Raw genomic sequence first — 27,515 nt, 5'->3', positions numbered from 1 at the left:
AGGGCCCCCAATGGAGGAGCTAGAGAAAGTACCCAAGGAGCTAAAGGGAACTGCAACCCCATAGGTGGATCATTATTATGAACTAACCAGTACCCCAGAGCTCTTGTCTCTAGCTGCATTTGTATCAAAAGATGGCCTAGTAGGCCATCACTGGAAAGAGAGGCCCATTGGACTTGCCAACTTTATATGCCCCAGTACAGGGGAATGCCAGGGCCAAGGGGTGGGGGACTGGGGGGGGGGAGTGTATTGGGGACTTTTTGGATAGCATTGGAAATGTAATTGAGGAAATTACCTAATTAAAAAAAAAAAATCCAGATTGGGGAATAACTTGGCACAGATGCTAGTAGATTTTAGACTTAAAAGCCCTGTAGGATTTTAACTCAATGTTCAACTCCAAAGTCTGTCCTATGACTCTGATCATTCAGTCTTGGGGTGTGGCATTCAATAAACTATCCTCATTTGACTGAAAAAAAAAAAAATAAACGATTAAAAAGGACTGGGTATGGTAGTATATACACCTTGCTCCTAGCTCTAGGGAGACAGAGATAGGTGCCCATCTAAATTTGAGGCCAACCAAGACAATACAGTAAGATCTGTATTAAAAAATAATAATAATATTAATAATAAAAAAAATCCCAAGTTGCTCTGCATCTGTAGACCCAGAAACTTGAGAGACTCGGTCAGGAGGGTCAATTCAGCCCATAAGTTCAACAACCTACACAGCCCGGCAAGACCTACTCAAAAAAGTTGTGTGCACAGGGGGTGGTGGTACACACCTTTATTCCAGCACTTAAGAGGCAAGAGGAAGGCAGTTCTCTATGAGTCTGAGGTCAGCCTGGTCTACAGAGTGAGTCTGACAACATCACACAGAGAAAACCTGTCTTGAAAAACAAATCAACAACATTAAAAAAACAAACAAAAACTTGCACTGTTTGTATCCATTTAGGACTTCCAGGCTAGGATGGGCAATATAGATGAGCTCAAAAAACCAAACAAACAGAAATTTTCCTGTTAACAATTCTAGTAAACATCTTTTCTTCACATGTCCACTCACAGAATCCAAATTCTAAATGAAAACACTCTTCTTTTGAGAAATGGTCTCATGTATCTCAGGCTGGCCTCAAATCTGCATGGAACTTGACCTAACACTTCAAATCCTACTTCCACTTACAGAATGCTGTGAAATCAAAGGCAGGCTCTAGTCCAGAGCAGTGGTTCTCAACCTCCCTTACACTCTTTAGTAGTTCCTCATGTTGTGGTGACTCCAACCATAACATTATTTTCATTGTTACTTCATAACTGTAATTTTGCTGTTATCATAATACAAATCTCTGATACTCAGCTTCGTGAAAGGGTTCTGCAACCACCACCACAAGGGGTCATGCCCAACAGGTTGAGAATGGCTATACTAGACAGAAAGTAAGAAAAAACACCCCTTTTACAACAAAGCTCTAGCCAAGTACCTCAGCCTTAAGACTCAAAAGTTTGTAGTTTTACAGCATTTAAATGTAAAAGGTGCAAGGTATGGTGGCACTTGTTTTTAGTCGCAGCACTTGGGAGGAAGAGGCCAGTAGATCTCCGAGTTCAAGGCCAGCCTAGCCTACACAGCAAGTTCTATGGCTATATAGTGAGACAAACAAAAAAAAAACCCCACATTTTACAAAAGGGCAGGGAACCATGCCTGTAATTCCAGCAGCTAGGTACAGGGAGGGCTGCTGCAAGCTTGAGGCCAGAAAAAATAAAAAACAATCCTGAAAATAGACCAATTATGTATATATGGAGCCCCAAATAGTCTCTTTTGGCCTTCTGAGTCTAGTTCTTAGTAACTACATCAGCAAAGATTTTCCTGCCTCCACCTCTTAATGTTGGGTTTACAGGTGTGAAACAAACGCCTAGGTAGGGTCCCAAGTATTCCGTATGAGACAACTATTAATCAATCATGTTTGCTTTAATAAGATACTGGTCGAAGGGGTCACACTGGTATATAAATTACATTTTCTCAGCTCCAGGACCAAGAAAGGATAGAGCAGTCCGGTATCCATAATCTTGAAGGGTTAGGACCATTTCTTCGAGATGTTGAGATGGTCTAGCTGGTCTGCAATGTATCTATGCTTAGGGAATTTGGAAGTGGCCGCTGCCTTGATGGCTTCAAAAGCCTGGGCCCGTCGCTCCGCGGCGTGGCCGTACTCCTGCTCTGCTGTCATGTAGGGCATGCTGAGCCAGTAGTGGTTCTCGGCCTCCACCTCCAGGCGACGGATCATGTTCTCCTTCGCTTGGAAAGACACGGTACGCGGCCGCCGGTGCTTCCCGATCCACTGCCTGCCCGGAATGCGGCCGCGGAGGAGGACGGCGGTGAGGAACATGGTGCCCCCTGAGGAAATGACACGAAAGCCACGGTCGCTGAGCCCCGGACCCGGGAAGCGAGCAACCGACGTGCCAAGCTGGCGCCCACATCCCGCGGCCACGGGGCCGAATCCAGAGCGCGCTCGGCCTCTCGCCCGAAGTGAGTAGCCGGGAGCCGACTACACTGCAGGATATGGGGGTGGGGGCTCCCCGAAAACCCACCTCGCGTACCAACCGGCCCGGGACGCGCTCCCCTCCGCGCTCCGCGTCCTTCGACCAACGCGGCGGCGTGCTGCTTCCGGTCTCTCTGGGGCCCCGATACAAGAGTTCCGCTCTCGCGAGAGACGCCTTCTGCGCCTGCGCAGGATTCAAATGTGTAGCGCGTTCGTTCGAGCGGACTGGAGGTCCGCAGTCTGCTCGGCGGCCCTCAGCATGAACCCCATCCAGAGTTTCCACTGTAAGCTGCGGGGTCTGGCCACCACGCTGGACAGCGAGACGGCCCGGCTGCTGAGAGCGCTGGACGGCGAGGACAGCGGTGAGTGGGCGCGGGCGGGAGAGTGCGGTTCTCAGCGGGCGGTGTCGTCCACGGGGCGTAGCTGATCTGTGATGGAAGCAGTGTGGACAAATTCTCCTTGTGGCCGCAGGCGGAGCGGGGGCGAGCTGGTGGTTGGGTGTTTATTAACAACATCCAGCGGCAACTGTATTAAGATGCACTAAAACCCTGTTTTCTGTACGTGTAAAGTCATTTCGTCTCACTCGAATGGGCCCCTATTGAAGCAAGCATCTACATTTTCTCCACTGACACTCTATTTGAAGTACCAATACTCGGCACTGCTGTTTCGTTTTTTCTTTTCTTTTTTTAAAGATTTGTTTATATATGTATATGAATGCTCTATTTGCGTGGATGCAGGCACGACAGAAAAGAGCAGCAGATCCCATTATACATGGTCGTGAGCCACCTTGTAGTGGCTGGGAATTGAACTCAGGACCTCCAGAATTGCAGCCAGTGCTCTTAGCCACTGAGGCATCTCTCCCGCCCCTTGTTTTGTTTTTAATAATAAAATTAAACATCATTTCTAACTTGTACTAGAGATTTTTTAAAAAGTTGCAAGGTCAAGGAGTGGCGTCCGCCATGAATCCCAACACTCAAGAGGCTGAAGGAGGTAGATTTTTGCGAGTTCCAGGCCAGCCTGGTCTCATAGGTAGCACCTGGCCAATCAACCAGGCTTAGTGAGACCCTGTCCAAAAAAAAAAAGAAAAAAAAGAAAAAAATCGATGCAAAAGTAGTTCAGATTTTGAGATTATCATAAAATGTCATAATTGTAATCTGTCTCGCACCCAGTAGGTCGAATGTAGTGGCACTTGCCTTTAATCCCAGCACTCTAGAAGATCTAGATAGGCTGGCAGATCTCTGAGTTTGAGGCCAGCTTGATCTACAAATCGAGTTCCAGGACAGCCAGGGATATATACAGGAAACTCCTGCTTTGAAAAACAGAAACAAAACAACAAAAATTGCACCCCGTAGACACAGATTCCTCTTATTTATAACTAACTCTCCATTTGGAAATGTTTTGGAGACTGTAGAAGTAACATGTACTGTAGGAAATTTCAAATACAGAAAAGTAAAAAGAGTATACTTATTTTCTACTTAATTCATAACAGACATCACTTACTGTTGTAGCTTTTTTTTTTGTAACTTCTTATTTTAGGGAATTAAAATATGCTTTATTTGTTTATGTTGTTGAGCTAATTCGGCATACTATACTAAAGTTCATTAGTATTTCAACTGTATAAAAGTTCTTTTCACCAAGTGTTTGTTAGTCTGTAGTTTTATTAAAACATTCCCTCTGCACAAACTTCATTTACTTTTTGTTTATTTGTTTTACAAGAAAATGTTGTAATAATTCTTTAATATGTAAAAAAAAAAAATACAGGGAGTATTGCCAGCGTCTTCACTTTCAAAACTGTTCTGGCCGATTTTATGTCAATTTGGCACAGGCTGGAATGATCTGAGAGCGGGGAGCCTCAGTTGAGAAAATGCCTTCATAAGGCTGGGCTGCAGACAAGCCTTGAGAGTATCCTCTTAATTAGTGATTGATGTGGGTGGTGCCATCCCTGGGCTGGTGCCATCCCTGGGCTGGTGCTCATTGGTTCCATACGTACAGGTTGAGCTCATAAGCTGCACCCTTTTATGGCCTCTGCATCAGTTCCTGCCTGACGTCCATTGATGATGAGCAGTGATGTGGAAGTATAAGCCAAATATATACCCTTTCTCCCCAAGTTTCTTTTGACTGTGGGGTTTCATCACAGCAGTGATAACCTAAGACAATGACTATAGTGATGAATCACGAAATGAACTTAATACATTTTCTTTGAGATAATTTACATACGCTAAGACTTTTTAAAGAATGTGTTTCATTGGTACAGTCAGAGTTGTGTGACTGCTAGTAAGGAGGGTTTAGAGTTTAATAACTTCCAAACTCCCCAAAATTTTATTACAGAAGCCTTGTGTCTGTCTTTATGGGTGTTGTTTTTTTCTCCCTCTGTCCCCCTCCCTCTCTCTCTTCCTCTCTCTTTTTGTTTTATGTTTGTTTGTTGGTTTTATTTTTGTTTTTCAAGATAGAATTTTTCTGTGTAGCCTAGGCTCTCCTGGAACTCACCCTGTAGACCAGGCTGGCCTCGAATTCAGATTTCCTCCTCCCTTTGCCTCCTGAATGCTGTGATTAAAGGCGTGCCCCACTGCCACCTGTCATGTGTTTCTCTGTTAACGTCAGGAAACCCAAGCTCTGCTTCATTAGGAAAGAAAACACATCTTTGCCAGTAGACAGCTGTTCCCCGTAATCCTATTACAGTCCATCCTACAGGCTTTAGGCAACCTTGTGTCGACTTCTGTGCAGTGGACCTGACTCTTCTGGACCTTTCCTGTAATAGGAGCCCTAGAATATTGTCCTTTAGCCTCGTTCTCACCTTCATCCACATTGTAGAGTAAAACCCATATCAAGTCTTATTCCATTGTATCATTTGCTACTTAGTGTGTTTATATGCTTTATTTGGTGTTCGGTGTACTTTATCTTGGTGAGTTCACTATGTAGTTCTTGCCTTGTTGATCAGAGACTAGTCTGGCCTTGAAGCCAGCAGATCCATCTACCTTTGCCTCACTCTTCTGGATCAAAGGCATGGGTTGCTGTGCCTGGAGAGTTATGCAATTCATGTGTGCTGTAGTTCCTTGAAGGCTTTTATTCTTTATTTCTATTTTTGTTTTTCAAGACAGCTTCTCTGTATCCCTGGCTATCCTGAAACTCCCTGCTTCTGCCTCTCCAAGTGCTGGTGTTAAACGTGTACATCACCACTGCCCAGCGGGACTTTTATGGTTAAGAAACTGCATTGATATGTTGTTGTTTTGTTTTGTTTTGTTTTCCTCATATTTATTGAACTTTTTTTCCTTGCTTGAAGACTTTGAAGATTCTCCAGGGAGAATTTTGCATGACCTTCATTCAGAAGTCCAGACTCTAAAGGTACTATTAACTTACAATTTTTCTATGTGGGTAATTTTCTCTAGCCTTAGTTGTGATGGGTGCAGGGTCACCCAGAGATCACCAACCTAACAGAGAATAAGATTTTAATAAGAAGAGGTTATTTGGATACTGGTACCTGAACTGATTGGCGCCAGGACTGCATCTGAGAGTACATCAAAGATAAGCAGTTAGTCCAGGGTTTATAAAAGCAAACCGCTGGGCGGTGGTGAGGCAGAGGCAGGCGGATTTCTGAGTTTGAGGCCAGCCTGGTCTACAAAGTGAGTTCCAGGACAGCCAGGGCTACACAGAGAAACCCTGTCTCAAAAAAAAAAAACCCAAAACAAAAATAATAATAATAATAAAATAAATGCAAACCCCCTAGATTACATGTGCTATTCCTGCATGTCGGCAAGGCCTCATTTAACATATATGTCTAACAGTTGTCCTAATCATCTTTTTTGAGCAGAGTGAGCAAACTTCATTATAAAAGCAGAAATAACACTCTTGGGACCTATTATCTAGCAAGAGCAGCAGATCTTCCAAGATCAGTCAGTTTTAAGAATAGTCTTCAGTGTCTGGGGAAAGGGAAGGCTCCAGCTTGTACAAGCTAGGGGCTTACATACTGGAAAGCGTTTTTGCTTTTTGGTCTGTCAAGCAGAGTAAGTTTAAACTTAAACATAATAGCAACCACCACAGAGTAAACTTGAAAGTTAGAAAATGTGTAATATCTTTGCTTTCCTCCTGAAAGGATAATGTTAACGCTCTTCTCCATGAAGCAAGATTGGAGAACCAAGAAAGCACAAGGTTCAAAAAGGCAACAAAAATACTGATGGAAAAAACCTCAGCAGACGTCAGAAAACTAAGAGAGTTTTTCCAGAAGTATGGCTACCAAGCACGCGACAAGGAGGATTCAGGTTTGGTTGATTCATCCCCCGGCATCTGAGTGTGGACACAGGCAGAGTGATTACGACAGCTGGGGGCTCAGCCGGGCTAGTTCAGCACTGCCAGGCAGAGCTACCTGGGAAGTCATCCCCCTGGTCCTGACAGTAGTAGCAAGACTTGGCAGTAAGAGGTAAAACTTCCCTTGCTCTCCTTCCACAGTGGTAGATGAGAGCTTTTGAGCTGTTGAGAATGAAAAAGTGCAGGTAAAGTCACCTGACAAGATGGATAAAACATGCCTGCTTAGCTCTGCCAGGAAGTAGCTGGAGAACCACACAGGAATTTTCTATTTCTTTTTTATTCAGATTCTTCTTCTGCAGAACAAGATGTTTAAGCTATATAAATTAATAATTTTTTTTTAAAGGACTGGTTATTGTGCCCTGGAGACTTCATAAAGCAAAAGATGCTGTAGTCCTAGGTCTGAGGGAGGAGGGTCACCAGTTCAAAAGTGGTACTAGTTGGAGCCTAATTACTGACCTTGCTCCTCAGTGCAAGGTGGGGATAACTAATGTGTCCACTTCATGGGGTTCTATAAAGACCAGTTAGAGCTGAGCACATTGCAGCCTTTTGAGACCAGTGTCTGAAGGGCACTAGGTGGCAGTCAACCGGCCTGTCTGTTGCCAGTGTTACCTGCTGCCGCCACCGTTCTGCACACACCTCTGAGCTGCTGGCTTTCATATGCTTCCGTATCGTGGTCTTTTATGAAGATGATCATTGTATGTAAGACAGCATTAATGAAATCCAATAAGTATATATGTGTGTGGTAACTATGTTAGTCAACATGATATATCAGAATTCAGTTTACTTTCGAAATTAGAAAATGTGTAATATGTAATTTGATTTCCTCGTAAAAGAAGCATAGATTCAAATACTCCTTTCCCTCTGTACCCACCCAAGTGCTTAGCAGTTAAGTCTAGAACTGGCGAGGTGCCTCTGGGTAAATGAACTGTCGCCAGTCCTGACAATCTGCGTGTGATCTCCAGAACCCACAAGGAGAGATTGGATATCACCACGTGTACACTGCCTGCCTGTCTGTCTGTCTCACATACACACACAAATGTAATTGAAAATTTTTACAAAATTAAAAGATTAAAATTATACTGTTAACAGTTTGTGTTAAATCTAGAACAGTTGATTATATACTAATTTCATATTAATACTTTCAGAAAATACTAAGACTGATCAGTAAATCACATTGAGGAAGTAAGAAATTGGATCTTCTTTGTGGGTATTGATTTTTTAAAATAGTTTCATTTCTTTAAAGTATCTAGATAGAATACAAGGAGATAAGATGTATATGTCAGACTCTCAGAAGAGACAGTTGAAATGAAAACTTAAGAGAATCGAGTTTCTACTGACATGGAACATTTCGGGCGACTATTCTGTGATATTTTAATAATCAAGAAATTCTGTCTGATGTTTAGCCAGGATTTACCTCTTTGACTTTTCCTCCCAGGCTGTGAGCACAGAGTGAACAACTCCACCCCAGAGTTAGCTGTGTGTAAAGACATTCAAAAGCCTGGTGTGAAGGAGCTGTCTGATCCCTGTGTTCCGAGCGATTCTGTTTCTGAAGAGCCTCTGCGAAGCCCACAGCTCTCAGACTTTGGACTTCAGCGATACATCATTTCCCAAGTCCCAGCAAACCCTCCCCAGACAGCTGCCAGCCTCAAAGAAGAACATGTAGCTGAGACCCCTCCTGCCAAAGAACCGTCTGTTCCCGTGCTGAAGACCCCTCGGTGTGCTCTAAGGATGGATGATTTTGAGTGTGAAACTCCTAAATTAGAACACTTTGGTATATCTGAACATACTATGTGTTTAAATGAAGATTACACAATGGGACTTAAAAATATGAAGAACATTAAAAGGTTAGCAACTCGAGGGTTTGGCTTTTTTTTTTAAGGTTTATTTTTATGATTTTTTTAATTCCATGTGTGGGTGTGTGCTGGTGAGTGCAAGAACCCTCAGAGCCAGAGCCACTGGATGCCCTTGGGACTGGAGGTGCAGGCATTTGTGAGCTCCCTAAGTATGGATGCTGGGAACCAAACTCAGGTCCTACAAGAGCAGTAGGAGATGCTCACTGCTGAGCTATCTATCCAGCCCCTTGGAAATAATGTTTGTTAATTCTTTGAAAACTCTATACAGTGTTTTTTATTATCGTCCCCTAATTCTTCTAGCATCACCCTCCCCCAATTCATGGCTTTTTTTTTTTTTTAAATAACCCTTGGAGTCTGATTTGTGCTTCCCGCATAGTGCTAGTGCATAGTCTACCTACCAGGGACCACACCTCTCCCAGCAGTTAACAGTTGCCTGTGACTCCTCGGCTAAGGGTGGGACTTTGCAACCTTCCTCCTGCATGTTGGGATTTCGTGCATTCTGTCAAAACTGTTGTGAGTTCATATATGCAATTGCCCTCTTGTACCAGGAAAGCACTATTGCAATGTAGTCCTCTACTGCCTCTTCCACGATGACCCCTGACCTCTTATCCTCCCCATGTTGGCTACTTGTGTATCTCTGTGTTAATGGTCATCTGAAAAAAGGAGCTTTTCCAAGCTGGATATTCTTGGGAGGGAGACAGAAGTAGGCTGATCTGTGGGATTTCAAGGCCAGCCTGGTCTACATAGCAAGTTCCAGGACAGCCAGGGCTACATAGAGAGAACCTGTCTCAAAAAAGAAAGGGTGAGTATGTCCACTAATCTGTGGCATGAGCCTCAGTTTAGTACTCTGTCCATGGAGCAGAATTAATAAAAGTAGGTTTTCCTCCTAAGATCCATCTAGTCACAGGTTCTTGTCCCCAGTAGTAGTTTTATGCATCTGTTTTATCTTGTGGATTAGGCCATAATTTCAGTTAGAAAGTGTTTTATTTCTGAAACTCCAGTGGGTATATCTTGTCTGTAATGTGTGGGAGTCTATGGGCCTCGCTAACAAATAGCTCCAAAAGGTAACCTATTCCAGGTACTGGGTTGTTTTTTTTTTAATCTGGTAGCTTGTGGTGTCTCAGGGGTCATGACCAGTGTCCCTGATAGAGGGTACCTCCTTTTAAACTTTCTGTATGTGTGTATGTATTAGGAAGCGTCTACAGTAGGAGGTCTCCATGACTTTTTCAAAGATCTTTAGTGTTAGTTAGCCTTATCCTGCCTTTATCTCATCTCACATCCCTCACACCACTTTATCCTTCTTATTCTATTATTCCCCCCCCCCCCCCATGCTGTCCTTAAAAGCTACTTCTCATGTCCCCTTAGCAGGTGCCTCTGCATTTTCCACATACAAGAGGAGACGTGTTTGCATTTCAGGGTCTGGGTTGCCTCATTCAGAACGATGGCTTACAGCTCCGCCCATTTCCCTGCAAATGTCCTAATTTCATCTTTATCAGGTGACTAATGATCCGCTGTGTACGTGCACCGCATTTCAAATCTGTTACCAGCTGCTGAGCACGTAGGCTACTTCCACCTCCAGGCTGCCCTGAAGAAAGCAGCAGTGAAGATAGTTGGGCAGATATCTCTATAGTAGGAAACGCACAGGAGTAGTGGGGCTGAGTGACATGGAAGAGCTATTTCTAGCTTTACACCCCCAGCTTTATATGGACCACCCACACTTGATTTTCATAGTGGCAGCACCTGCTTGCACTCTCACCAGCAGTAAATGAGTTCCCCTTTCCTGGCATCCAAGCCCGCAAAACTTGGGGGTTTGTGTTTGTCCGTTTTTGTTGTTGATTTTGTTTGTTTGTTTGAGTCTCTCTAACATGTCCTGGATGACCTGAGCTCAGGTTGCCCTGCCCCTGCTTCAGGATGCTGAGAGCAAAGGTGTGCACCACCATTGCCTTCGTCACTTCTTATTTTTACTCCTAGCCTCTGAGACTGGAGTAAGATGAGCTGCCCCTGATGACTGTGCCAGGAGCCAAAGTGGGGTCTTCTGGAAGGGCAGGAGACTCTGAGCCATCTCTCCAGGCAACTCTTAGAAAGATTTCAGCTACTTCATATTTTAAATCTCTTTTTTTTTTCAATTTTTTATTAGATATTTTCTTCATTTACATTTCAAATGCTAACCCCCCCCTCCCCGATTTTAAATCTTTTTTTTTTTTTTTTTTTTTAGGTTTCTTCGAGACAGGGTTTCTCTGTATAGCCCTGGCTGTCCTGGAGCTCTCTTTGTAGACCAGGCTGGCCTCGAACTCAGAAATCCGCCTGCCTCTGCCTCCCAAGTGCTGGGATTAAAGGCGCGCACCACCACACCCGACTTAAATCTCTTGAATCACTAATTTCATCAGTAGAACGTGAGCTATCGCTTTCCTTAGAGAATGTAAGGAGTGGTAGAACCCACACAGCATGCAGGGATTTCTTCTATGTCTCCACAGTTGAGCAAATCTGTCTTAATAAAATGACAGACTCAATCTTTTTACTCTAAAATAATGACAGGTTTTTAAAGTTTTCATTTTATTTTGTGTGTTTGGGTGTTTGCCTGGATCTGTGTCTTGTGCACCTTGGACCTGTGAGGCAGAGAAAGCTTGAAATTCCCTGGGGTTAGAGTTAGAGGCGGCTGTTGGGAATTGAACCCTGCTCCTCTGGAAGAGCAGCCAGTGTTCTCACTGGGTCAGCTCTCCACCCCCAACTTGTTATTGAGCTTCTAATAATTTTGCTTTCTATCAGACTAATAAAAATTCTTCGATACTAGGTTATTAATGCGTTGCTACTTACTGCCTTTATATGCTGGGTAACAAAATTCCACAATAAGAGGTTGTTAGTCCTCGTCAAGGTGATCAAGACAAGGTATCATTTGTCTCTCAGGTGCTAGGATTGCATGTCTGTGCCTCCAACCCGTGCTTTACATTTGAATATTTAAACTGAATATGTATACTACTTTAAATATTTAAAGTAAAAGATAATAGTATTAAATCTATTTTTTGATTATTTTAATGATTTCTTCCATTGGTCCTTATTTCATAAACCAAAATGAGCTACTCCAGACTGAAATAAGTGAGATGAAGTTTTTCTACGAAGGTTGAATGTTAACTCTTATGACTTTACAGTTCCCTTTTGAGTGGCGTCAGTGGAGAAGCCAGAGGAACAGGGCCCGTGACCAGTGAGAATTCTTTTGCCATTCCTGGTCCCATAATCCAGCAGATGGAAGAAAACGGTGAGTTTAAAATTCAGCTTCTCCTTTGTACCCTTTCCTAATTACTTTTGTAAGCAATGATTCTCTAGTTTTTGATAGTTTTCTGCATCTTTTTAGTGTGTAGTGTTGTGGGTTGTCCTGATGCTGTTTGTATTCTGATGTTAATTCTGCTTCCTCAAGAGGAGTTGTCTCTTGGGCGATTCAAATGAACCTTCTCCCCATTTTAACTGGTGTGTGGCCTGGAGAAGTAAGTCACAAGTAGCAAAGGGTCTTAGAGCTGGGGACTAAGTCCGTACAATGCTAGATCTGCCCAATCTATGTATATGGCTTATACTATAATAATTGGGTTGTGTGTTTTATATGGGCTTATTGGAGTTGGGAATTACAGCAACACATAGTACTCTTTTCTTTTTCTTTTCTTTTCTTTTCCTTTCTTTCTTTCTTTCTTTCTTTCTTTCTTTCTTTCTTTCTTTCTTTCTTTCTTTCTTCCTTCCTTCCTTCCTTCCTTCCTTCCTTTCTTTCTTTCTTTCTTTCTTTCTTTCTTTCTTTCTTTCTTTCTTTCTTTCATGTTTTTGTGCCTTGTACCTTTGGGGACCAGCAGAGGGCATTGGAACTGGAATTACAGGCAGTTGTGAGCCACCATGTGGGTGCTGGGAACTGGAACTGGGTCCTCTGCAAGAGCAGCCAAGCCATCCGTCCAGCTCCAGGAGGCGTTCAGTATTATTGTGATTATGTGCACTGTGTGTCAGGTTTTTGTTCTCCACATTTTAACCTACTGTGGTTGGACATGTTCATGTGGGCTTGTGTGGAGGCCAAAGGATGACTAGAGCATCTCCCTCGGTTGTTCATCATCTTTGTTTCTGAAACAGGTTATCTCATCAAATCTGGAGCCTATTGGTTTGGCTAGGCTGACTGGCCAGTGAGCTTCAGGAATGTGCCTTCCCAATCCCCCCACCCCCTATCCCCCCCCCCCCGCCCCCCCAGCACTGGAGTTGCAAGCACATATTGCCATGTCCAGCTTTGCACATTGGTGCTAGAGATCTGAACTCGGGTCCTCATGCTTGCAGAGCAGGCTCTTCTCTGACTGGGCAAGCTCGTTTTAACAGGTTTGGTGAGGCACACCTATGATTCCCTCACTAGGGAGGAAAGGCGAAGTCTGAGGTCAGCGTGGGCTACTTTGAGATTGTCTCAGAAACCATAATATTCCACCCCCCAAAAAAATGTTAGATATAGATATATATATATATAGAGAGAGAGAGAGAGAGAGAGTATCACGTGTGCCCCTAGTGCCTGTGGCCGTGCTAAGAGAAGTTAGATCCTCTGGAGCTACCGTGTGGGTGCTGGGGAACTGAATTCAAGTCTTCTGGAAGAACAGCCAGTGCTCTTAGCCATCGAGCCATATCTTCAGAACCTGTTTACTTTTTGATTTTTGCAAATCTGTGAGCTCTCCTCTTTATTGACAGATGTTCAAAACTGTCTTTATCATATCTTTCCAAAGTTTTGTACTTATTTTTTTTAAAAGAAAAAGTGTTAATTGAACGATGTGTTATTATATTTATAAGCACTGCTGGTACAAGCAAGTTTTAGAAATGTAGCTGGCTCATACTCACAGTAGCTTACAGTTCTGTAAGGAAGAGCATGACTGTATTAAAGAAATAGCAGTTGGTGAAAGAAGGAAAACAGGTTCAGTACTGTATTGGGTTGATTGATAGCAGGGTTGATTGATAGCAACCATGGTGCTCAAAACCACGTATAACTTCAATTCCAGGGGCTTTGACGTCCTTTCCTGACCTCCATAAGCACAAACATGCACAAACATATATACAAACAAAATACTGCTCTTCCAGAGGATCTGGGTTCAGTTCCCAGCAACCACATGGTGGCTCACAGCCATCTGTAACGGGTTCCACCATCCTCTTCTGGTGTGTCTGAAGACAGCTACAGTGTACTCACAGAAATAAAATACATAAGTCTTTAAAAAAAAGTTGAAATACTAATTTCAACTTAATTTTCATGCCTATTTTATGTCTTCTAGATGTGGAATACGTAAATTCACCATTGCCACCTAAATTCTGCACTCCTGGTTTGAAAATTCCTTCTACAATGGACAGAACAGATTTGGTAAAATTCCACTAAAGCTCATATCTTCTGCTTATGACTTTACTTCTGGACACAGTATGGGTAACAAGTCAGCCCAGTGCCGCTCTTAGGAATGCGTGGGCAGTGCGCTGCTGGGAGGTAGTCTAGCACTGGAAATAAGGAGCCATTATTTTTTTCATATATCTAAATTTGTTGAAAGCAAATTAGTGCAGATCTGTAACGGTGTAGAAAGGAGTGTGGAAGCATGGAATCAGTGTGACAGTGCGACAGAATGAATGTATGAAGCACATCTGAGAGCTGAGGCCATGAATCTTGTCATAGTCTAAATCAGAAGACTTAAAAGAAATGATTTTCAAGAAATGTGACGCTTAAAGATAAAGGATTATACGCACATATTAAGAAGAAAGAATGAATAGAAACAGGTCAAACTGGTTCTCTCGAGGGAACAGACTGTTGATATTGGTGGGAATGTTCTGCTGTTTTTAGTGTTTGGTACGGCAGCCACTATTCAGAGTTTTTAAGCTCATAAAATGTGGCTTAGTGTCCCTGAGCTGTGGCTAAAAATACCAGACAGTGCAGGTGTAGGTCAACAGCGTCATATTAACAGGGTGGCCACTGCACATGCTGGCCATTTTCAGTGAATTTACATCTTTTGGTGCTGTGTGTGTGTGTGTGTGTTGTGTTGTTGTTTTTGAGAGAGTGTCTCATGTAGCTCACAGTGACCTTGCCCTTGCTCTTTAGCTGAGGATTGAGTGTGACCTCCTCACCCTCCTGCACACACCACACACCCACTTGTCGTGTTTCTGTTCCTGTGGAAGGCACCCTGGTGATGGGATATTCCTAACTGTGCTGTCTTCATTAACTTGAGAGTTAGCATGAGTTAATGGATGCTCAGCCTCCCTTGGATGTGGGAGAGAGCCTGCATGTGTGCAGACAGTGTATATGAATGCTCCGTTCTGAGTTGGTTTTCATGCCTAGCCAGACTAGCCTTTCCTCCCATTGCTCCCGTACTCTCTACCTTAGCACCTAAATTCTGCGCTGGCTTGAAACTTCCCATTGTAGCGATCACACAAGTTTGGTAAAGTTCATTAAGTTGAAAGCGCTAATCACCTTCCTTAGGCCTCAGACGCTGCTCCCTGGTCCCTCAGTCCAGCTCTCCTGACTCAGGCTTGTGCTGCCGAGGTGGGGTGGGGAGTCTGTCTGTCCATATCTGGAGCTCAGCCACTGTTCTATTGAGTTGTTCCAGTTAGATTAGTAGTGAAGATAGAAGGTTGTGTTCTGTATATGGTTTTCTTGATTTGGGTAGCATTCAGTCAGGAAGATGGGATCATTCAGGGTCTGCCTTAGTAGAATCCCAACACAACTAATTGAATTTAAGTAAAAAAATTATAACATTATTATTTACTTACCATAATTTAATGATTCATTTTTATTCTGTAGGTATCTATAGATTATCCACTATCAAAACCAAATACTTCATCAACTGATTTGGAAATTAAAGATTGTGTTCCATTAATTTTAAATTCAGATGAATGCTATCAGAGTTTTGCAGAGCCCCCTTCTTCAGCAATTACTTCTTGTGAAAATTTTGCAACACCGTCTCCTCCGAAAGTTACTGCGATTCCAGAAGACATTCTCCAGGTCATTTTCTAGGTTTTTTTCCCTAATATTTTCAAAATTATATATCTGTGTTAGAAAACTGCAATTGCATATAAACTGTCATATTTACCATCATGCTTTGGGTATTGAGAAAAACCGCAAGGCTTTCCTGAACCAGTCAGAAGTTTCTAACTTGGTGTTATCAATATTACTCTCCTGGGGAATTTTGTCTTGTAGCTTGTTCTACAGTGTATTGTTTCTGTTAGTTTTTAATCTGTAGTTCCTATATTAGCTATCCTCCAATTAAAAGTGAGAGTGTCCTTTGCCCTATAATTCTCCATAGCAAGGTCTCATTAATAACACGTGCCTGCATTTCTCAAACTGTCAGTTTGCAGGCACATAGTATTGATTCACATAGTATTAAAATATTTGACTGTGGAGTATGGATGGCACCACCAACTAGTAGACACTACAAGAGGACTAGTCTGACTCTAGTCTGCTTTATAGTGTTGAGCAGTTAGTGCTGGGGTGCAGAGACTTCCTGTGTGACTGCTCTGGAGCTGGTCTGCCTTACTGGGGTGCCATGAGAGCAGTAAACTGTGAGACATCTATTTTTAATTGTGTGTATAATGGGTGTGTAGGTGTGTACCTTTGAATGCAGGTGCCTGAGTAGTCAGAAGAGGGCGGCAGAGCTAGCCTTAGAGGCAATAGTGAGGAGCTGGAACTGAACTCTGGCCCTCTGTAAGAGCTTAACTGCTGTCTCCAGTCCCACCACCTGACTGCTTGCTTTCCTAGAAGAGAAAGTAGGTAAGGAGCCATCTGATTATGAGAGCGCAGGTGGGGGTTACTCTTTCCTGCTGTAGGGCTTCTTTCTATGAGAAGGTAAGGAGACCTTGTCTTTGTCTTATTGGTTGCTTCTTTTTAGGGGTGAAACACTGGGGCTTGTGTATGGTATAGAAGCACTTGGCCACTTTGTCACCTGCCCAGTCCCAAGAACACCTTACACTCACTGTGCTCCTTCCAGTTTTTCCTTTCCATTTTTTAATTGCGTAAGTTTATTATACATGGTAATACATGGTAATGTGTTACTATTATACATGGTAATGGTTTTCATGGTGACATTTTCATACATGTACATAATATATTCGTATTTACAGACACACGCAAACACCCATTACCTTCTCCTGTTTCTCTCCTGCAGATCCCCTTCCCCTTCCCAAGCAGCGCCCTCTGTTTTTATATTGAGAGAGACTCTGACTGAGAGAGGAGAATGACTGAGGGTTTGTTTATGAGTGGCTATGCCGCTGTCGATGGGCTCACTCTCATTCACTGTGTCTCCATACTCAAGGAAGAGCTGGAAGAGCTGGGGCCTGTGAGCCTCCCCGTCTATGAGGGTGCTCATTTGCTGTCTACAGTGCACAGACTCACAGCTGCTGCATATATTCTCTTCAGTGCATTGGGGAGTCTTCCTGTCTTTTTTTTTTTTTTTTTTTTTTTTTTTGCATCCTCATCAAGACAACATGGCTCTCGGGATATTTCCATTAGCTTCAGTAAATGTGTCTTTAGACTTTAGACATCAAACTTCCATATGAAGTTACAATTTTATATTTTCTTTACTATTCAGTGTCTGAACTGCTGTTGTTTTTTTGGTTTTTGGTTTTTTTTTTTTTGGTTTTTTGAGACAGGGTTTCTCTGTATAGCCCTGGCTGTCCTGGAACTCACTTTGTAGACCAGGCTGGCCTTGAACTCAGAAATCCACCTGCCTCTGCCTCCCGAGAGCTGGGATGAAAGGCGTGCACCACCATGCCCTGCTTGGTTTTTTTTTGTTGTTGTTTTTTAAATTTATTTATTTATTATATGTAAGTACACTGTAGCTGTCTTCAGACACTCCAGAATAGGGCATCAGATTTCGTTATGGATGGTTGTGAGCCACCATGTGGTTGCTGGGATTTGAACTCTGGACCTTTGGAAGAGCAGTCGGCGCTCTTAACCACTGAGCCATCTCTCCAGCCCTTGTTTTGTTTTTTAAGTATTGTAAGTAACCCTTAAGTTTATGGCTTTTCTTGAATGTTTATAACACCTTGCCGATTTGTCATTCACATGACCTGATAAAAAGAAATGTGTTTTGTTTTAGATGATAACAAAGCACACCTCAAACCTAGTTTCTTCCATGGATGTTAAAGTGATGCCACGGAGGAAGGGCACCCGAGGCGCTGCCAACAAGGAAAACTGGTAACGGTGAGTAAGAACACACCTGCAGACTGTGCCCGTGCCTGGGTTACCCAAGACATTTGACAAGTAGGGTGAGAGTGGCGGCCAGGTCCCTTTCCCTTCACAGTGCCATAAACCGTCCCTGGGATCCCACGTTCCCAGATTATTATAAGTCTGCTTGTGCAATAATGAACCCACCACTCCTAACACCCTCCATTTGAAATTTAATTTTCATTATCAGTTCTTGAAATAGTCTTAGTGTATAGCTTTGGCTGGCCTGGAACTTGCTACATACACCAGGCTGGCCTAAAGTCACAGAGATCTGCCTGCCTGCTTTGGCAAATGTCGCCACATAGCTTTTTTCTTTTATAGTGTGTGGGTGTGTAAAGTATAAAATATTTAGCTATGATGTTGCCTTCTGTTCTGATGTCTCTTAATTGTCCTTACTTGATTTTGTTTCTGTTTGTAGGAATTGTACAGTGGATACATCCAATACAGAAGCTAGACAGAACAGGAAAGTGAGCTGGACTAAGGTTCTCAGGATTATAACTGGTTAGCACAGACCAGTAGAAGTGGAGAGAGGGCTCCTGCTGGCAGTCAGTCTTCTTTCTCCCAGCCTCTCTCTTATTTCATTCTTACATGAATGTTTCCATTTCACCGCACTGTGATGGCCTCTACAACTTCCATCTCCAGCTTGACCACCCAGCAGCTCCTGATTCTACCTGGAAGGTTCTGATCACCTACTCTGAGCCAGAAGCCTTGGGAACGTCTTGATTCTGGAACTATCTAATGGCCTTTGAGCCCAAGATCCTTCTGATCCAAGAACAGTTAGAAAGTAATTCTCCAAGTTCATGATAGTGCTACTTGGGAGAGCTTTGTGCTGCAGCCAGGTAGGGAACAGGGAGCTGGTGTTCTGAAGAGTCCGGCTACAATTTTGAGAAATAATTAGCAAGTACCAGTTGACTTACTAGTTTTGGGAATTTTTTTCTCCCAATACAGGTTTTCTCTGTGTAGCTGTGGCAGTCCTGAAGCTTACTCTGTAGACCAGGCTAGATCCTCCTCTCTGCCTCTTGAGTAGAAATTAAAGATGTGCACCACCACCGTCTGGCAGCTTTAGGAAATTTTGTGTGACATAAAGATTATTCTAATTGTGCATTGAAAATCAAGTGGAGAGGTAGAGAGATGGCTCAGTGGTTAAGAGCACTGACTGTTCTTCCAGAGGTCCTGAGTTCAAATCCCAGGAACCACATGGTGGCTCACAACCATCTGTAATGAGATCCGTTGCCCTCTTCTGGTGTGTCTAAAGACCGCTACAATGTACTCATCTACACAAATAATTCTTTTTAAAAAAAATCAAATGGAAAAATTCCAGGATAATGGTAGTAAGTGCTTGTATTTTTTGTTGTTGTTGTTATTGTACATATTGTAAAATAAATGATTTTCTGAGTAGCCCACCTTTTATGTTGCCAACTCTGAAATTTCTTTCAGCCCTTACTACATGGCATTTGTAGTGAAGAGTCCCCATAACTGAATGGTTCTGCTGTTGTAGAGAGAGGGTCTGGGGAGATGGCTCAGGGGTTAAAAGCACTTTTGCTCTTGCAGAGAACCCAGTTTTGATTCCAGGTACCTACATGGTGGTTTACATCTATAACTCCAGTTGCAAGGGATCTGATGCCCTCTTCTGACTTCCATGGGCACAAAACACACATAAAGTACAGTGGATAAATGTAATAATTTTTTAAGGATCCAGGGAAGAAGAGATGTTCTAGGGAATGTTGAGAGAGACTAGTCTACAAAGGGCTAATGATTCTGGCAGAGTACTTCTTTCACGGCTGCCGAGAATTCAGAGACTTCCTTTTACTGTTCAGTTTGCCAAAGATGATGTTAATTTTAGACATGAAGTTTGGGATGGACTGAAGGAAGGACAGAAGAGGTAGAGAGTAGCTCTAGGTAGCCCTTTTAGGGTTTGCTAAAGAGAATAAATGGACAAGGGCAGAGGTAAAGTCACTGTTTCCCTGGCCTTCACCCTCAGCAGCTCTATCCTAGCTTTGTCACTTAGAATGGTGATGATACTTCTAGTTCACTGTGGTCCTTCTGGGGAATTTTCCCACTGGTCTTATTAAATGAGATCCGTCTTTACTGAGGCCTAGGTGACTGCTCTCCTGCAATGTGCAGTTTAGCCACACCAGTCTTCAGCATCCTGCCTTGGATCTTAACCCTGCCTGCTCTCCTCATTCTCTCCTGTCTTTGAGCAACTGACACCTGACATTGTTTGCTCTACACTTAAAAACTTACAACCCAGTTCTAGATTCAACCAAGCAGCTTTGCAGTCTCTAAGCATGCCAATCAGTGCTGGGGACTCTCAGAACCATGGAAGGAGAGCTTGCTTTTCTGAACACGCAGAGGCACGACTGAGGTGACACATCCATCGTGAGCTGTACCCTGCACTTCCCATAAAATGATAAGCCCTCCCATCCTCTAAGCTACCTGTAGTTTTGTTATTGCAAACTGAAAAGTATTGGATGGTTCCAGATCCCAGTATAGCTCTCTGGTGTTATACTGTCATACTACATAGACTTACACTATATATCCAAGTATAAATTCATGTTCATCCCCCAAATGAGTTACCTGCTGTTGCGAGCCTCTGCCTCGGTCTCATGTTTACTGAACATAGTGTGGCTTACTGAGAGTTAGCTGTCACGTGTGCTTCTAAATGCTGTGTTTTTAGCATATGTAGTTCTTATATTTGAGGTAGGTAACTGGCACTTCAGATGAGGAAGTTGAGCATTAATAGTTTTTCTTTCTTTGTGGCCTACACTGTTTTGCACAGCCCTGATGGTCTCTAAAATCTGGGATGTCCTTTCCTTAGCTCTCACCTTGTTATGTAACCTGACATTTCTCCCTCCTTACCATCAGATCTTACCGATAGTACATAACAAGTTGGGTGAAAAGCCTGGAGTGTAGCTCAGTGGTAGTGGTGCCTCATGTGCAGGGCCCTACATTTGATTAAAACTGCAGGAGTTGTGGGCACTAGTCCCTCTTAGGTTTATTGAGTCCTTTATCTGGAATAGCCATCTTATTTTGGAGACAGACAAGCTCACACCATCTCCAGAACTGAACCGTGTAGTTTCAGCAACTATCTTCTTCATGACTTGTCATAAGCATAGCTACATCCTTTTCATCCTCACTGTATGAGATTTTTGAGAGGCTTTGTCTGATCTTTGTACCTAAGTCCTCGGCACCTGTCAGTGGTGAAAAGCTTGAGTGAAGTGAATCAAGAAACACTGCAAGTTTCTCAAACTGAGACAGCCTCTGAAAGTTCACCTCATTCACATTTAAACTATTTTAGCTGGGTACAACCAGACCTATAAGCCCAAGAGCAGGATGGTCAGGAATTCCAGTACAGAAAAACCCTTTAAGTCGCTGTACATCAAGTTTACTTGGAAGTGAAAATCAGCTGAATAGGGTTATACAACCAACCTATGATGCAGAGTAAAGGGACAGGCTGTGTGTCCCACTTTGGAAACAGTTAATGCTCACTGAAAACTCCCTGTGCACAAAGTTCTCTATTCCACTGACTCCACCTGGAATGCTATGCAGCTGGGCAAGGGGGGTTGGTTCATACCTTTAATACCAGCATTACGGAGGCAAGAGGCAGGAGATCTCTGAATTCAAGGCCAGCCTGGTTTACAGATAAAGAAACCCTGTCTTGAAAAAATAAAAGGCTCTGCATTATCACCACAGCACCTTTTCTGGGTAAAGACTTTTCCTTATTAATGTGACTTTTTAAGTGTTTAATATTAAAACTGTTCTTTGGCCTGGACATGGTCTTATCTTACACATACCTCTAATCCCAGTATAGAAAGCAAAGGTAGGTCAGAAATCTGAATTCTAGGCCAGCATGGTCTACAAAGTGGGAGACCCCGTCTCACAAACAAGAGCTACAGAGAGCACTTATTGCTTATGCCAAGGACTCAAGTTTGGTTCCCTGAAGCCACAGAGAGACTTACAACCAGTTGTAATGCGAGTTCGGGGGTCTGACAGCTTCTGACCTCTGAAAGGTCTGTACAGACATGGTGCACATTACACAGGCAAACTTATAAAGTGACAATCGTAAAAACCCAGAATGTAAAGATGCTCTCTGGGCCATTGAGATGGCTCAGTGAAGGAGTCTGCTCTATCAAGCATGACAACCTGAATTTCATCCTCGGGACTCAATAGTGGAACCAGAGAACCAACTTCTAAAAGTTGTCCTGACTTCCACACACCCCTTCCCCCCAAAATAAATGTAATTTTACTTTGATTATTCTTGGGTTTTAGCTTACTGGCCCTAGGAATTTCCTTCTTTGGGAGAAAATAAGAATCCATGATTTTGTTCTCAGAGACTGGTTACCTGGTCAAGACTAAGCCTAATAGGATACTTTTAGAAGTTTACTTGTCAATTCCAGGAAATCATAGCCATTGGCAAGTGTTTAAGCCAACAGACCAGATAGGCAGTCACTCTGCTGTTCTTAACCACCTTCATGGTGGAGACTATAGTCATGTATTAAGATTGGGGTTTGCAATTGTATAGAATTCAATAAAGCAGGGCCAGTTGTTCCTAATGCCCATCATGAGCTAATCAAGCAGCCACACCTTTAGCAGCCACAGGAATCAGTCACTGCACCTCAGTTGTGCAGGTTTTGTGAGACAGTGCTTAGCAGTGTGGCACAGCTGTCCCACATAAGCTAGGAGCAGAAACGTGTATCAAAGAGTAACTACTTAGAAGCTTTTCCCCTCTCACTTGCCCTCCCTTCAGGTGCATGTGCCAGCATGCACATTACACATCTAATAGGAAACACTGACTTCTGGCTCAGCCATCCCATTTACTCTGTAACTACTACTCTAAAGTCTACTGCAAATATTTTCCTCTGCAAGAACAAGTGTTCTTAGCCGGGCGTGGTGGTGGATTTCTGAGTTCGAGGTCAGCCTGGTCTACAAAGTGAGTTCCAGGACAGCCAGGGCTACACAGAGAAACTCTGTGTGTGTGTGTGGGGGGGGGGGGGGAGGGGGGGTGTCGGCGGCCATGGGACAAGCGTTCTTAACCTCTGAGCCATCTCTCCAGCCTCTGCCACCTACTTTTTCGATCATCTAATGCCACATATTCACCACTTTATACAACCCCATGGCTTTCTTATTTTGCCTCTTTAGGGCTTAAAATGCCCTCTACTGCTGAATAAACCCCTACATTATCAGGTGAGACTCAAGCCTCCATTAACTTACACCTGGGCTGATTGAACACATGTATTTCACAATACAGCTTTATACAGAATGCTAAGAGCACTTTTCTTCATATTTTACATAAGGGCTTAAAACATATGGACTTTAATATACCAAAGTACATCCAACTCTAATTCCTAAATAAATGTGTTACAATTTGTTGAAAATTTAAAGGCTTAACGGCAAAGTCCGGGGGAAGAAAGGATTAAGTAAGTTTATTTTACAAACTGGCTGAAAAATAACTTCAAGAAAGTCAATAGACTTCAGTACGGTCTCATCCTCCCTGATGAAGGCGGTGCCCGATTTGGAGGCGTGATGGCTATGTCCAGATAATCCCCTATTTGGAACTTCTGTGACTGCAGGGTCATGGAGTCATCAGTGCCCTTCCTGCCAGACATGGTGCTGCCAATCTCCTTAACTCTGCAGAAAAGAAAGCCAACGGTTAGTGGACTAGAATTGTATCAACAGAACAGTACAGACTACAGAGATGATGTATTTCCAGAATTTAAGCATTATTCAAGTTAAGCCAGATCTGAATATAAGCCTATAGATACCACTACTGTCACTAAAGACAGACACTAAAGGCATTATCCCAAAGCCAGGCATGGTGACATGTGCTTATAATTCCAACACAGCTGCATCTTATCAGAAAGAGAATATATATCTGTGTTGCTGGGGAGGGGACCTGATTTGCAAAATGCAGAAATAACAGGAATTAAAATAACAAGTCACCTACCGATATCCAGGTCTTTTAAGATCCATAAAAACAATTGCAAAATTGAAGTGCGTGCCCTTCTTTCTGGCTTCTGGGTAGACTTCCTTCACTAAACTAGTCAGTTCTTTCAAGGTTGCATCCATCCTGAATTTTTTGAAGAGATAATTATGATAAATATTAGTATAACAAGGACATTAAGTGCTGCACACTATATGATTCATGGCTGGCAAGATGGCCTGGCAGGGAAGTCAGTTTGCTGTACAATCCTGGCAACCTGTGTCAACCCAAATAAGGGTCAAAAGGAGAGACCCAACCTCCACAGTTGTCTTCTGACCTCCACAAATCAAGCATCTCATGGAATGTGTACACACACACACACACACACCCCTAATAATAACAAATCAAGCATCTCATGGAATGTGTACACACACACACACACACCCCTAATAATAACAAATCAAGCATCTCATGGAATGTGTACACACACACACACACACACCCCTAATAATAACAAATCAAGCGTCTCATGGAATGTGTACACACACACACACACACCCCTAATAATAACAAATCAAGCATCTCATGGAATGTGTACACACACACACACACACACACACACACCCAATAATAACAAAGAAAAAAATTGCCTTGAGTATTTCTGTGCTGTCCTCCATGGGGGAAAACAACATCAATAAAATAAAAATCCTGCTACAAGGGCTTAGGAGAGTCCCACATGCCTTGTTCTGAGACTACATAACATCATCTGGCCCAGCCATCTAGTTATCTGCAAGTAACCAGTACAAATTATTCAACTACACAAAATAACTATTTTCTAAGCTACACAATCTCCCATACATTACAGCGTCTGAAGTGGAATGCATCCTAGAACCAGTGTACTAGAACAGCATCTTCCTAAGTATATGTAATTTCTTGTTCTCTCATAGAATCTTAATGATGGAGGCAAGGCAAGATGGCTGCTTAGTGGGCAAAAGTGCTTGCTGACAGCCTGACAACCTTAGTTTGATCCTTGGAACCCACGGGATGTAAAGAGAACTGCCTTCCAAACCTGTGCTCTGACCTCCACACATGTGCTACAACACTCCCATAGGCCACATATACACACAAAATAAATCTGCCAGTGGGATGGCTCAGCAGGTAGTCACTTACTACATAAGCTGGCTGTCCCAAGTTCAATCCCCAGAACTCTCAAGTAAATGTGGATAGAAAAATATTCCAAAAGATGTCCTCTGACATAAAAGCTATAGCACTTACTTACAATGCACATATAACATAAAAATAACAAAAAAATGTTTTTTTAAAATACCGGAATCCTAAAGCCAAGGACATAAAATGTTAAGACAAACTGCAGGCCCCTTTTACAACTTAAGCCATTATTAAATTAAAAATACTTATCTGAACTCAGAACTAAATACAGTCCCTTGTCCTAATACAGCACAATCCAGGGCAAGGTAACTGAAAATGTAAACATGGCAGCAACAGTCAGCTTAGTTCATATTTACACTGCTTTTGCCAACAAAGAGGTAAGTGAAAGGCAAAGTCTAAAGTTGAAATAGCATTCTGTGCACTGGAACAAACGGCAGAACCCTAGAGAGACACCTCAGAATGACAACCCTGACGGAATGGTACCAAGGAGAGAGCCAAAGACTGCCCTGCAGTGTTACTGTAAACATTACAAATCTCCACACCACGGTACTCAGTGCATGGAGTGAAAATACCCACAAAGACTACATTGTCCCCCATTTTCTGCGCCAGGTATTTCTCCATGTTCCTGTAAGAGAACTCAGTCTTTCAGACGGAGGGGCACTGTCACTCTTGCAGAAGAACTGAGTTCAACTCCGGCACCAACAGAGCAGCTCACAGCCATTTCTAACTCCAGTCCCAGAGATCTGATACCCACTTGTGACCTCAGTAGGCACCAGGCACACACATACATGAAGGTAAACACACATATACATAAAAAAACAAATTACAATTTGGAAGATATAATATCAAAACTGACACAAACTATACATACACCAGTATGTATAGTTCAAGTAAAATCTTATTTTTTCATAACTGTATGTAGTTCACTGTGTAATAAAATAAGTTGTAAAACTTCAGACATCTGTTACCATCTTATGTATTTTTGCATCTAAATTTTACCTGGCCAGAATTCATACTCTATTCTGCAATTAACTCTGAAATTTTACATATTGTTCCTAGTGAACTTCAACGCTGGCATAAACTCTGATTTTCTTTGGAGGCAATTTTAAAAAATTAAACAAGCTTTTACAGTCTGCATGCCCTAGCAGAAGGGTAAGCGTGATTTTACAGCCGAAAGTCCCAAGAGCATATGCTGAAGGGTGTGTACAGTAAACACTACATTTTTAAAGTGAAAAACTTGATTATTCCAAGATTTTGATATCCATGTGGTTCTGGAACAATCTCTACAGATAACAGAGAGATAACCCTCTCTAGAAAGCTGGGCTCACGGAACAGAAAAGCAGTACTTTATATCCTCAGGAAAAGTCCCGGCAAGCTGGAAAATTCATTTGTTGGGGGACATGGAATTTTAGTATGTGGAGAGTGGCTTAAATTTAGTCGCTACTCAGTAGTTTTCCCTTATAAATTCAATCACTAGCTCGTGTTTTGGGTAGGGGTGGGGGGTTGTTTGTCTGTTTTCCCGAGACAGGGACTCTTTTGTGGTATATCTTACCACCGCAACAAAAATGTATTAAAATTCGCCTTTGCTGCTTTTCCAAAGGTATTACAGTTGTCAACCCGACACAATCCAAAGGACAAGCCTGTAACGGTCCTAGCTGCGTGGGTCCTGAGCAAGGCAGGCACTCGGAGATGAAACACTTGGGACAGCGGTCCTCACCGTGCAAACGCCAAACGCTTTGACACCAAGGGCCGGGACAGAAAGGGCTCGGGGTTGATGGTGCTTTTTAATATCTTGGTGCTGCGTGGCTCGAGGCTTCCCATTGCCTCAGCTCTGCGAACACGGTTCCCTCAACAGCCACCTCCCTCCCCGTCCTCTACCATCTTACCCTACCGCACCGTAAGCTACCTACGTTATCCTTTTGTACCGGGCGACCACACGGCGAGAGCGACGCCGGTCAGTTCACTCTGACCTAACGCTTCATCCCCACTCCCGAAAGGCGTCACACGGCGGGCGAGCCCGCCCTGGTTGTCCCCGAGGACGCAGCCCGCCAGGCCCGGGTCCCGCGCGGCTCACCAGGTGTAGATCTGCAGCTCGCTCGAAGGCACGTTCCCGCGGGAGAACTCGTCCATTCGGTGGTGGCGGCCGTTGTTGGTGGTGAAGACCCGCAGCAGGAGCGGGCAGGTCTGCGGAGAAGCAGGGAGTCAGCCTCGGGCGCGCCATTTGGCCTGCCCGCCCACCCGTCCGCAGGCCGCGCCCGCCCGCCCGCCCGCCCGCTCGCCGCTGCTGCTGCCGCCTCTGCCCCGCAGCCGCCCGCAACCCGCACCTTCTCGCGATCGATCGGCTTCTCCGGCTCCTTCTTAATTTCCTCCTGGGTAACGCGCGACTCCACCGCCATCTTCCTCCTTCGGCCCGGGAGACGCTCGCCCTGACCTCCGACCCCTGCGGCGAGCATGAGCTAGTCGTCTCTCGCGAGGAAAGGCACGAGGTTTTATAGGAAACCAGTGGCAAGGCGGGGCGTCGCTCGGCGCAGGCGTATTTCCCTATGTGTGGGTGCACGCGCACG

The 27,515-nt window shown here is 43.5% G+C and overlaps 3 protein-coding genes across 4 annotated transcripts; 1 reads left to right on the top strand and 2 right to left on the bottom strand.

Annotated features, from left to right (window-relative positions):
- Window positions 1-1,929: 1,929 nt before the first annotated feature.
- Mrpl57 (mitochondrial ribosomal protein L57) lies at window positions 1,930-2,662 on the bottom strand. 2 transcript variants are annotated; one of them, XM_021181810.3, is made up of 2 exons: window positions 2,566-2,662; window positions 1,930-2,371 (listed from the first exon to the last, which is right to left on the bottom strand). In XM_021181810.3, exon 2 carries the CDS (start codon window positions 2,361-2,363, stop codon window positions 2,055-2,057), a length of 309 nt encoding a protein of 102 aa, XP_021037469.2. In that variant the 5' UTR covers window positions 2,364-2,371; window positions 2,566-2,662; the 3' UTR covers window positions 1,930-2,054. The 2 variants fall into 2 exon arrangements, with proteins under 2 accessions (XP_021037469.2, XP_085684813.1); XM_085828687.1 differs by having other exon boundaries at window positions 2,575-2,650.
- Window positions 2,663-2,713: 51 nt separating this feature from the next.
- Ska3 (spindle and kinetochore associated complex subunit 3) lies at window positions 2,714-19,290 on the top strand. The gene is made up of 9 exons (XM_021181811.3): window positions 2,714-2,878; window positions 5,797-5,858; window positions 6,607-6,772; window positions 8,254-8,662; window positions 11,818-11,924; window positions 13,939-14,024; window positions 15,444-15,644; window positions 17,737-17,840; window positions 18,283-19,290. Exons 1-8 carry the CDS (start codon window positions 2,716-2,718, stop codon window positions 17,836-17,838), a joined length of 1,296 nt encoding a protein of 431 aa, XP_021037470.1. The 5' UTR covers window positions 2,714-2,715; the 3' UTR covers window positions 17,839-17,840; window positions 18,283-19,290.
- A 3,970-nt stretch (window positions 19,291-23,260) lies between these two features.
- Sap18 (Sin3A associated protein 18) lies at window positions 23,261-27,435 on the bottom strand. Its single transcript, XM_021181944.3, has 4 exons — window positions 27,276-27,435; window positions 27,026-27,135; window positions 23,809-23,931; window positions 23,261-23,492 (listed from the first exon to the last, which is right to left on the bottom strand). Exons 1-4 carry the CDS (start codon window positions 27,402-27,404, stop codon window positions 23,336-23,338), a joined length of 519 nt encoding a protein of 172 aa, XP_021037603.1. The 5' UTR covers window positions 27,405-27,435; the 3' UTR covers window positions 23,261-23,335.
- Between the last annotated feature and the right edge of the window lie 80 nt (window positions 27,436-27,515).

Source organism: Mus caroli, unplaced genomic scaffold, assembly GCF_978045245.1.
Source record: "Mus caroli unplaced genomic scaffold, Mus_caroli_1 scaffold_12, whole genome shotgun sequence".
NCBI classification, from domain to species: domain Eukaryota; kingdom Metazoa; phylum Chordata; class Mammalia; order Rodentia; family Muridae; genus Mus; species Mus caroli.
The sequence above is the reverse complement of the archived record's forward strand: the minus strand, read 5'-3'. Positions and strand labels throughout refer to the sequence as shown.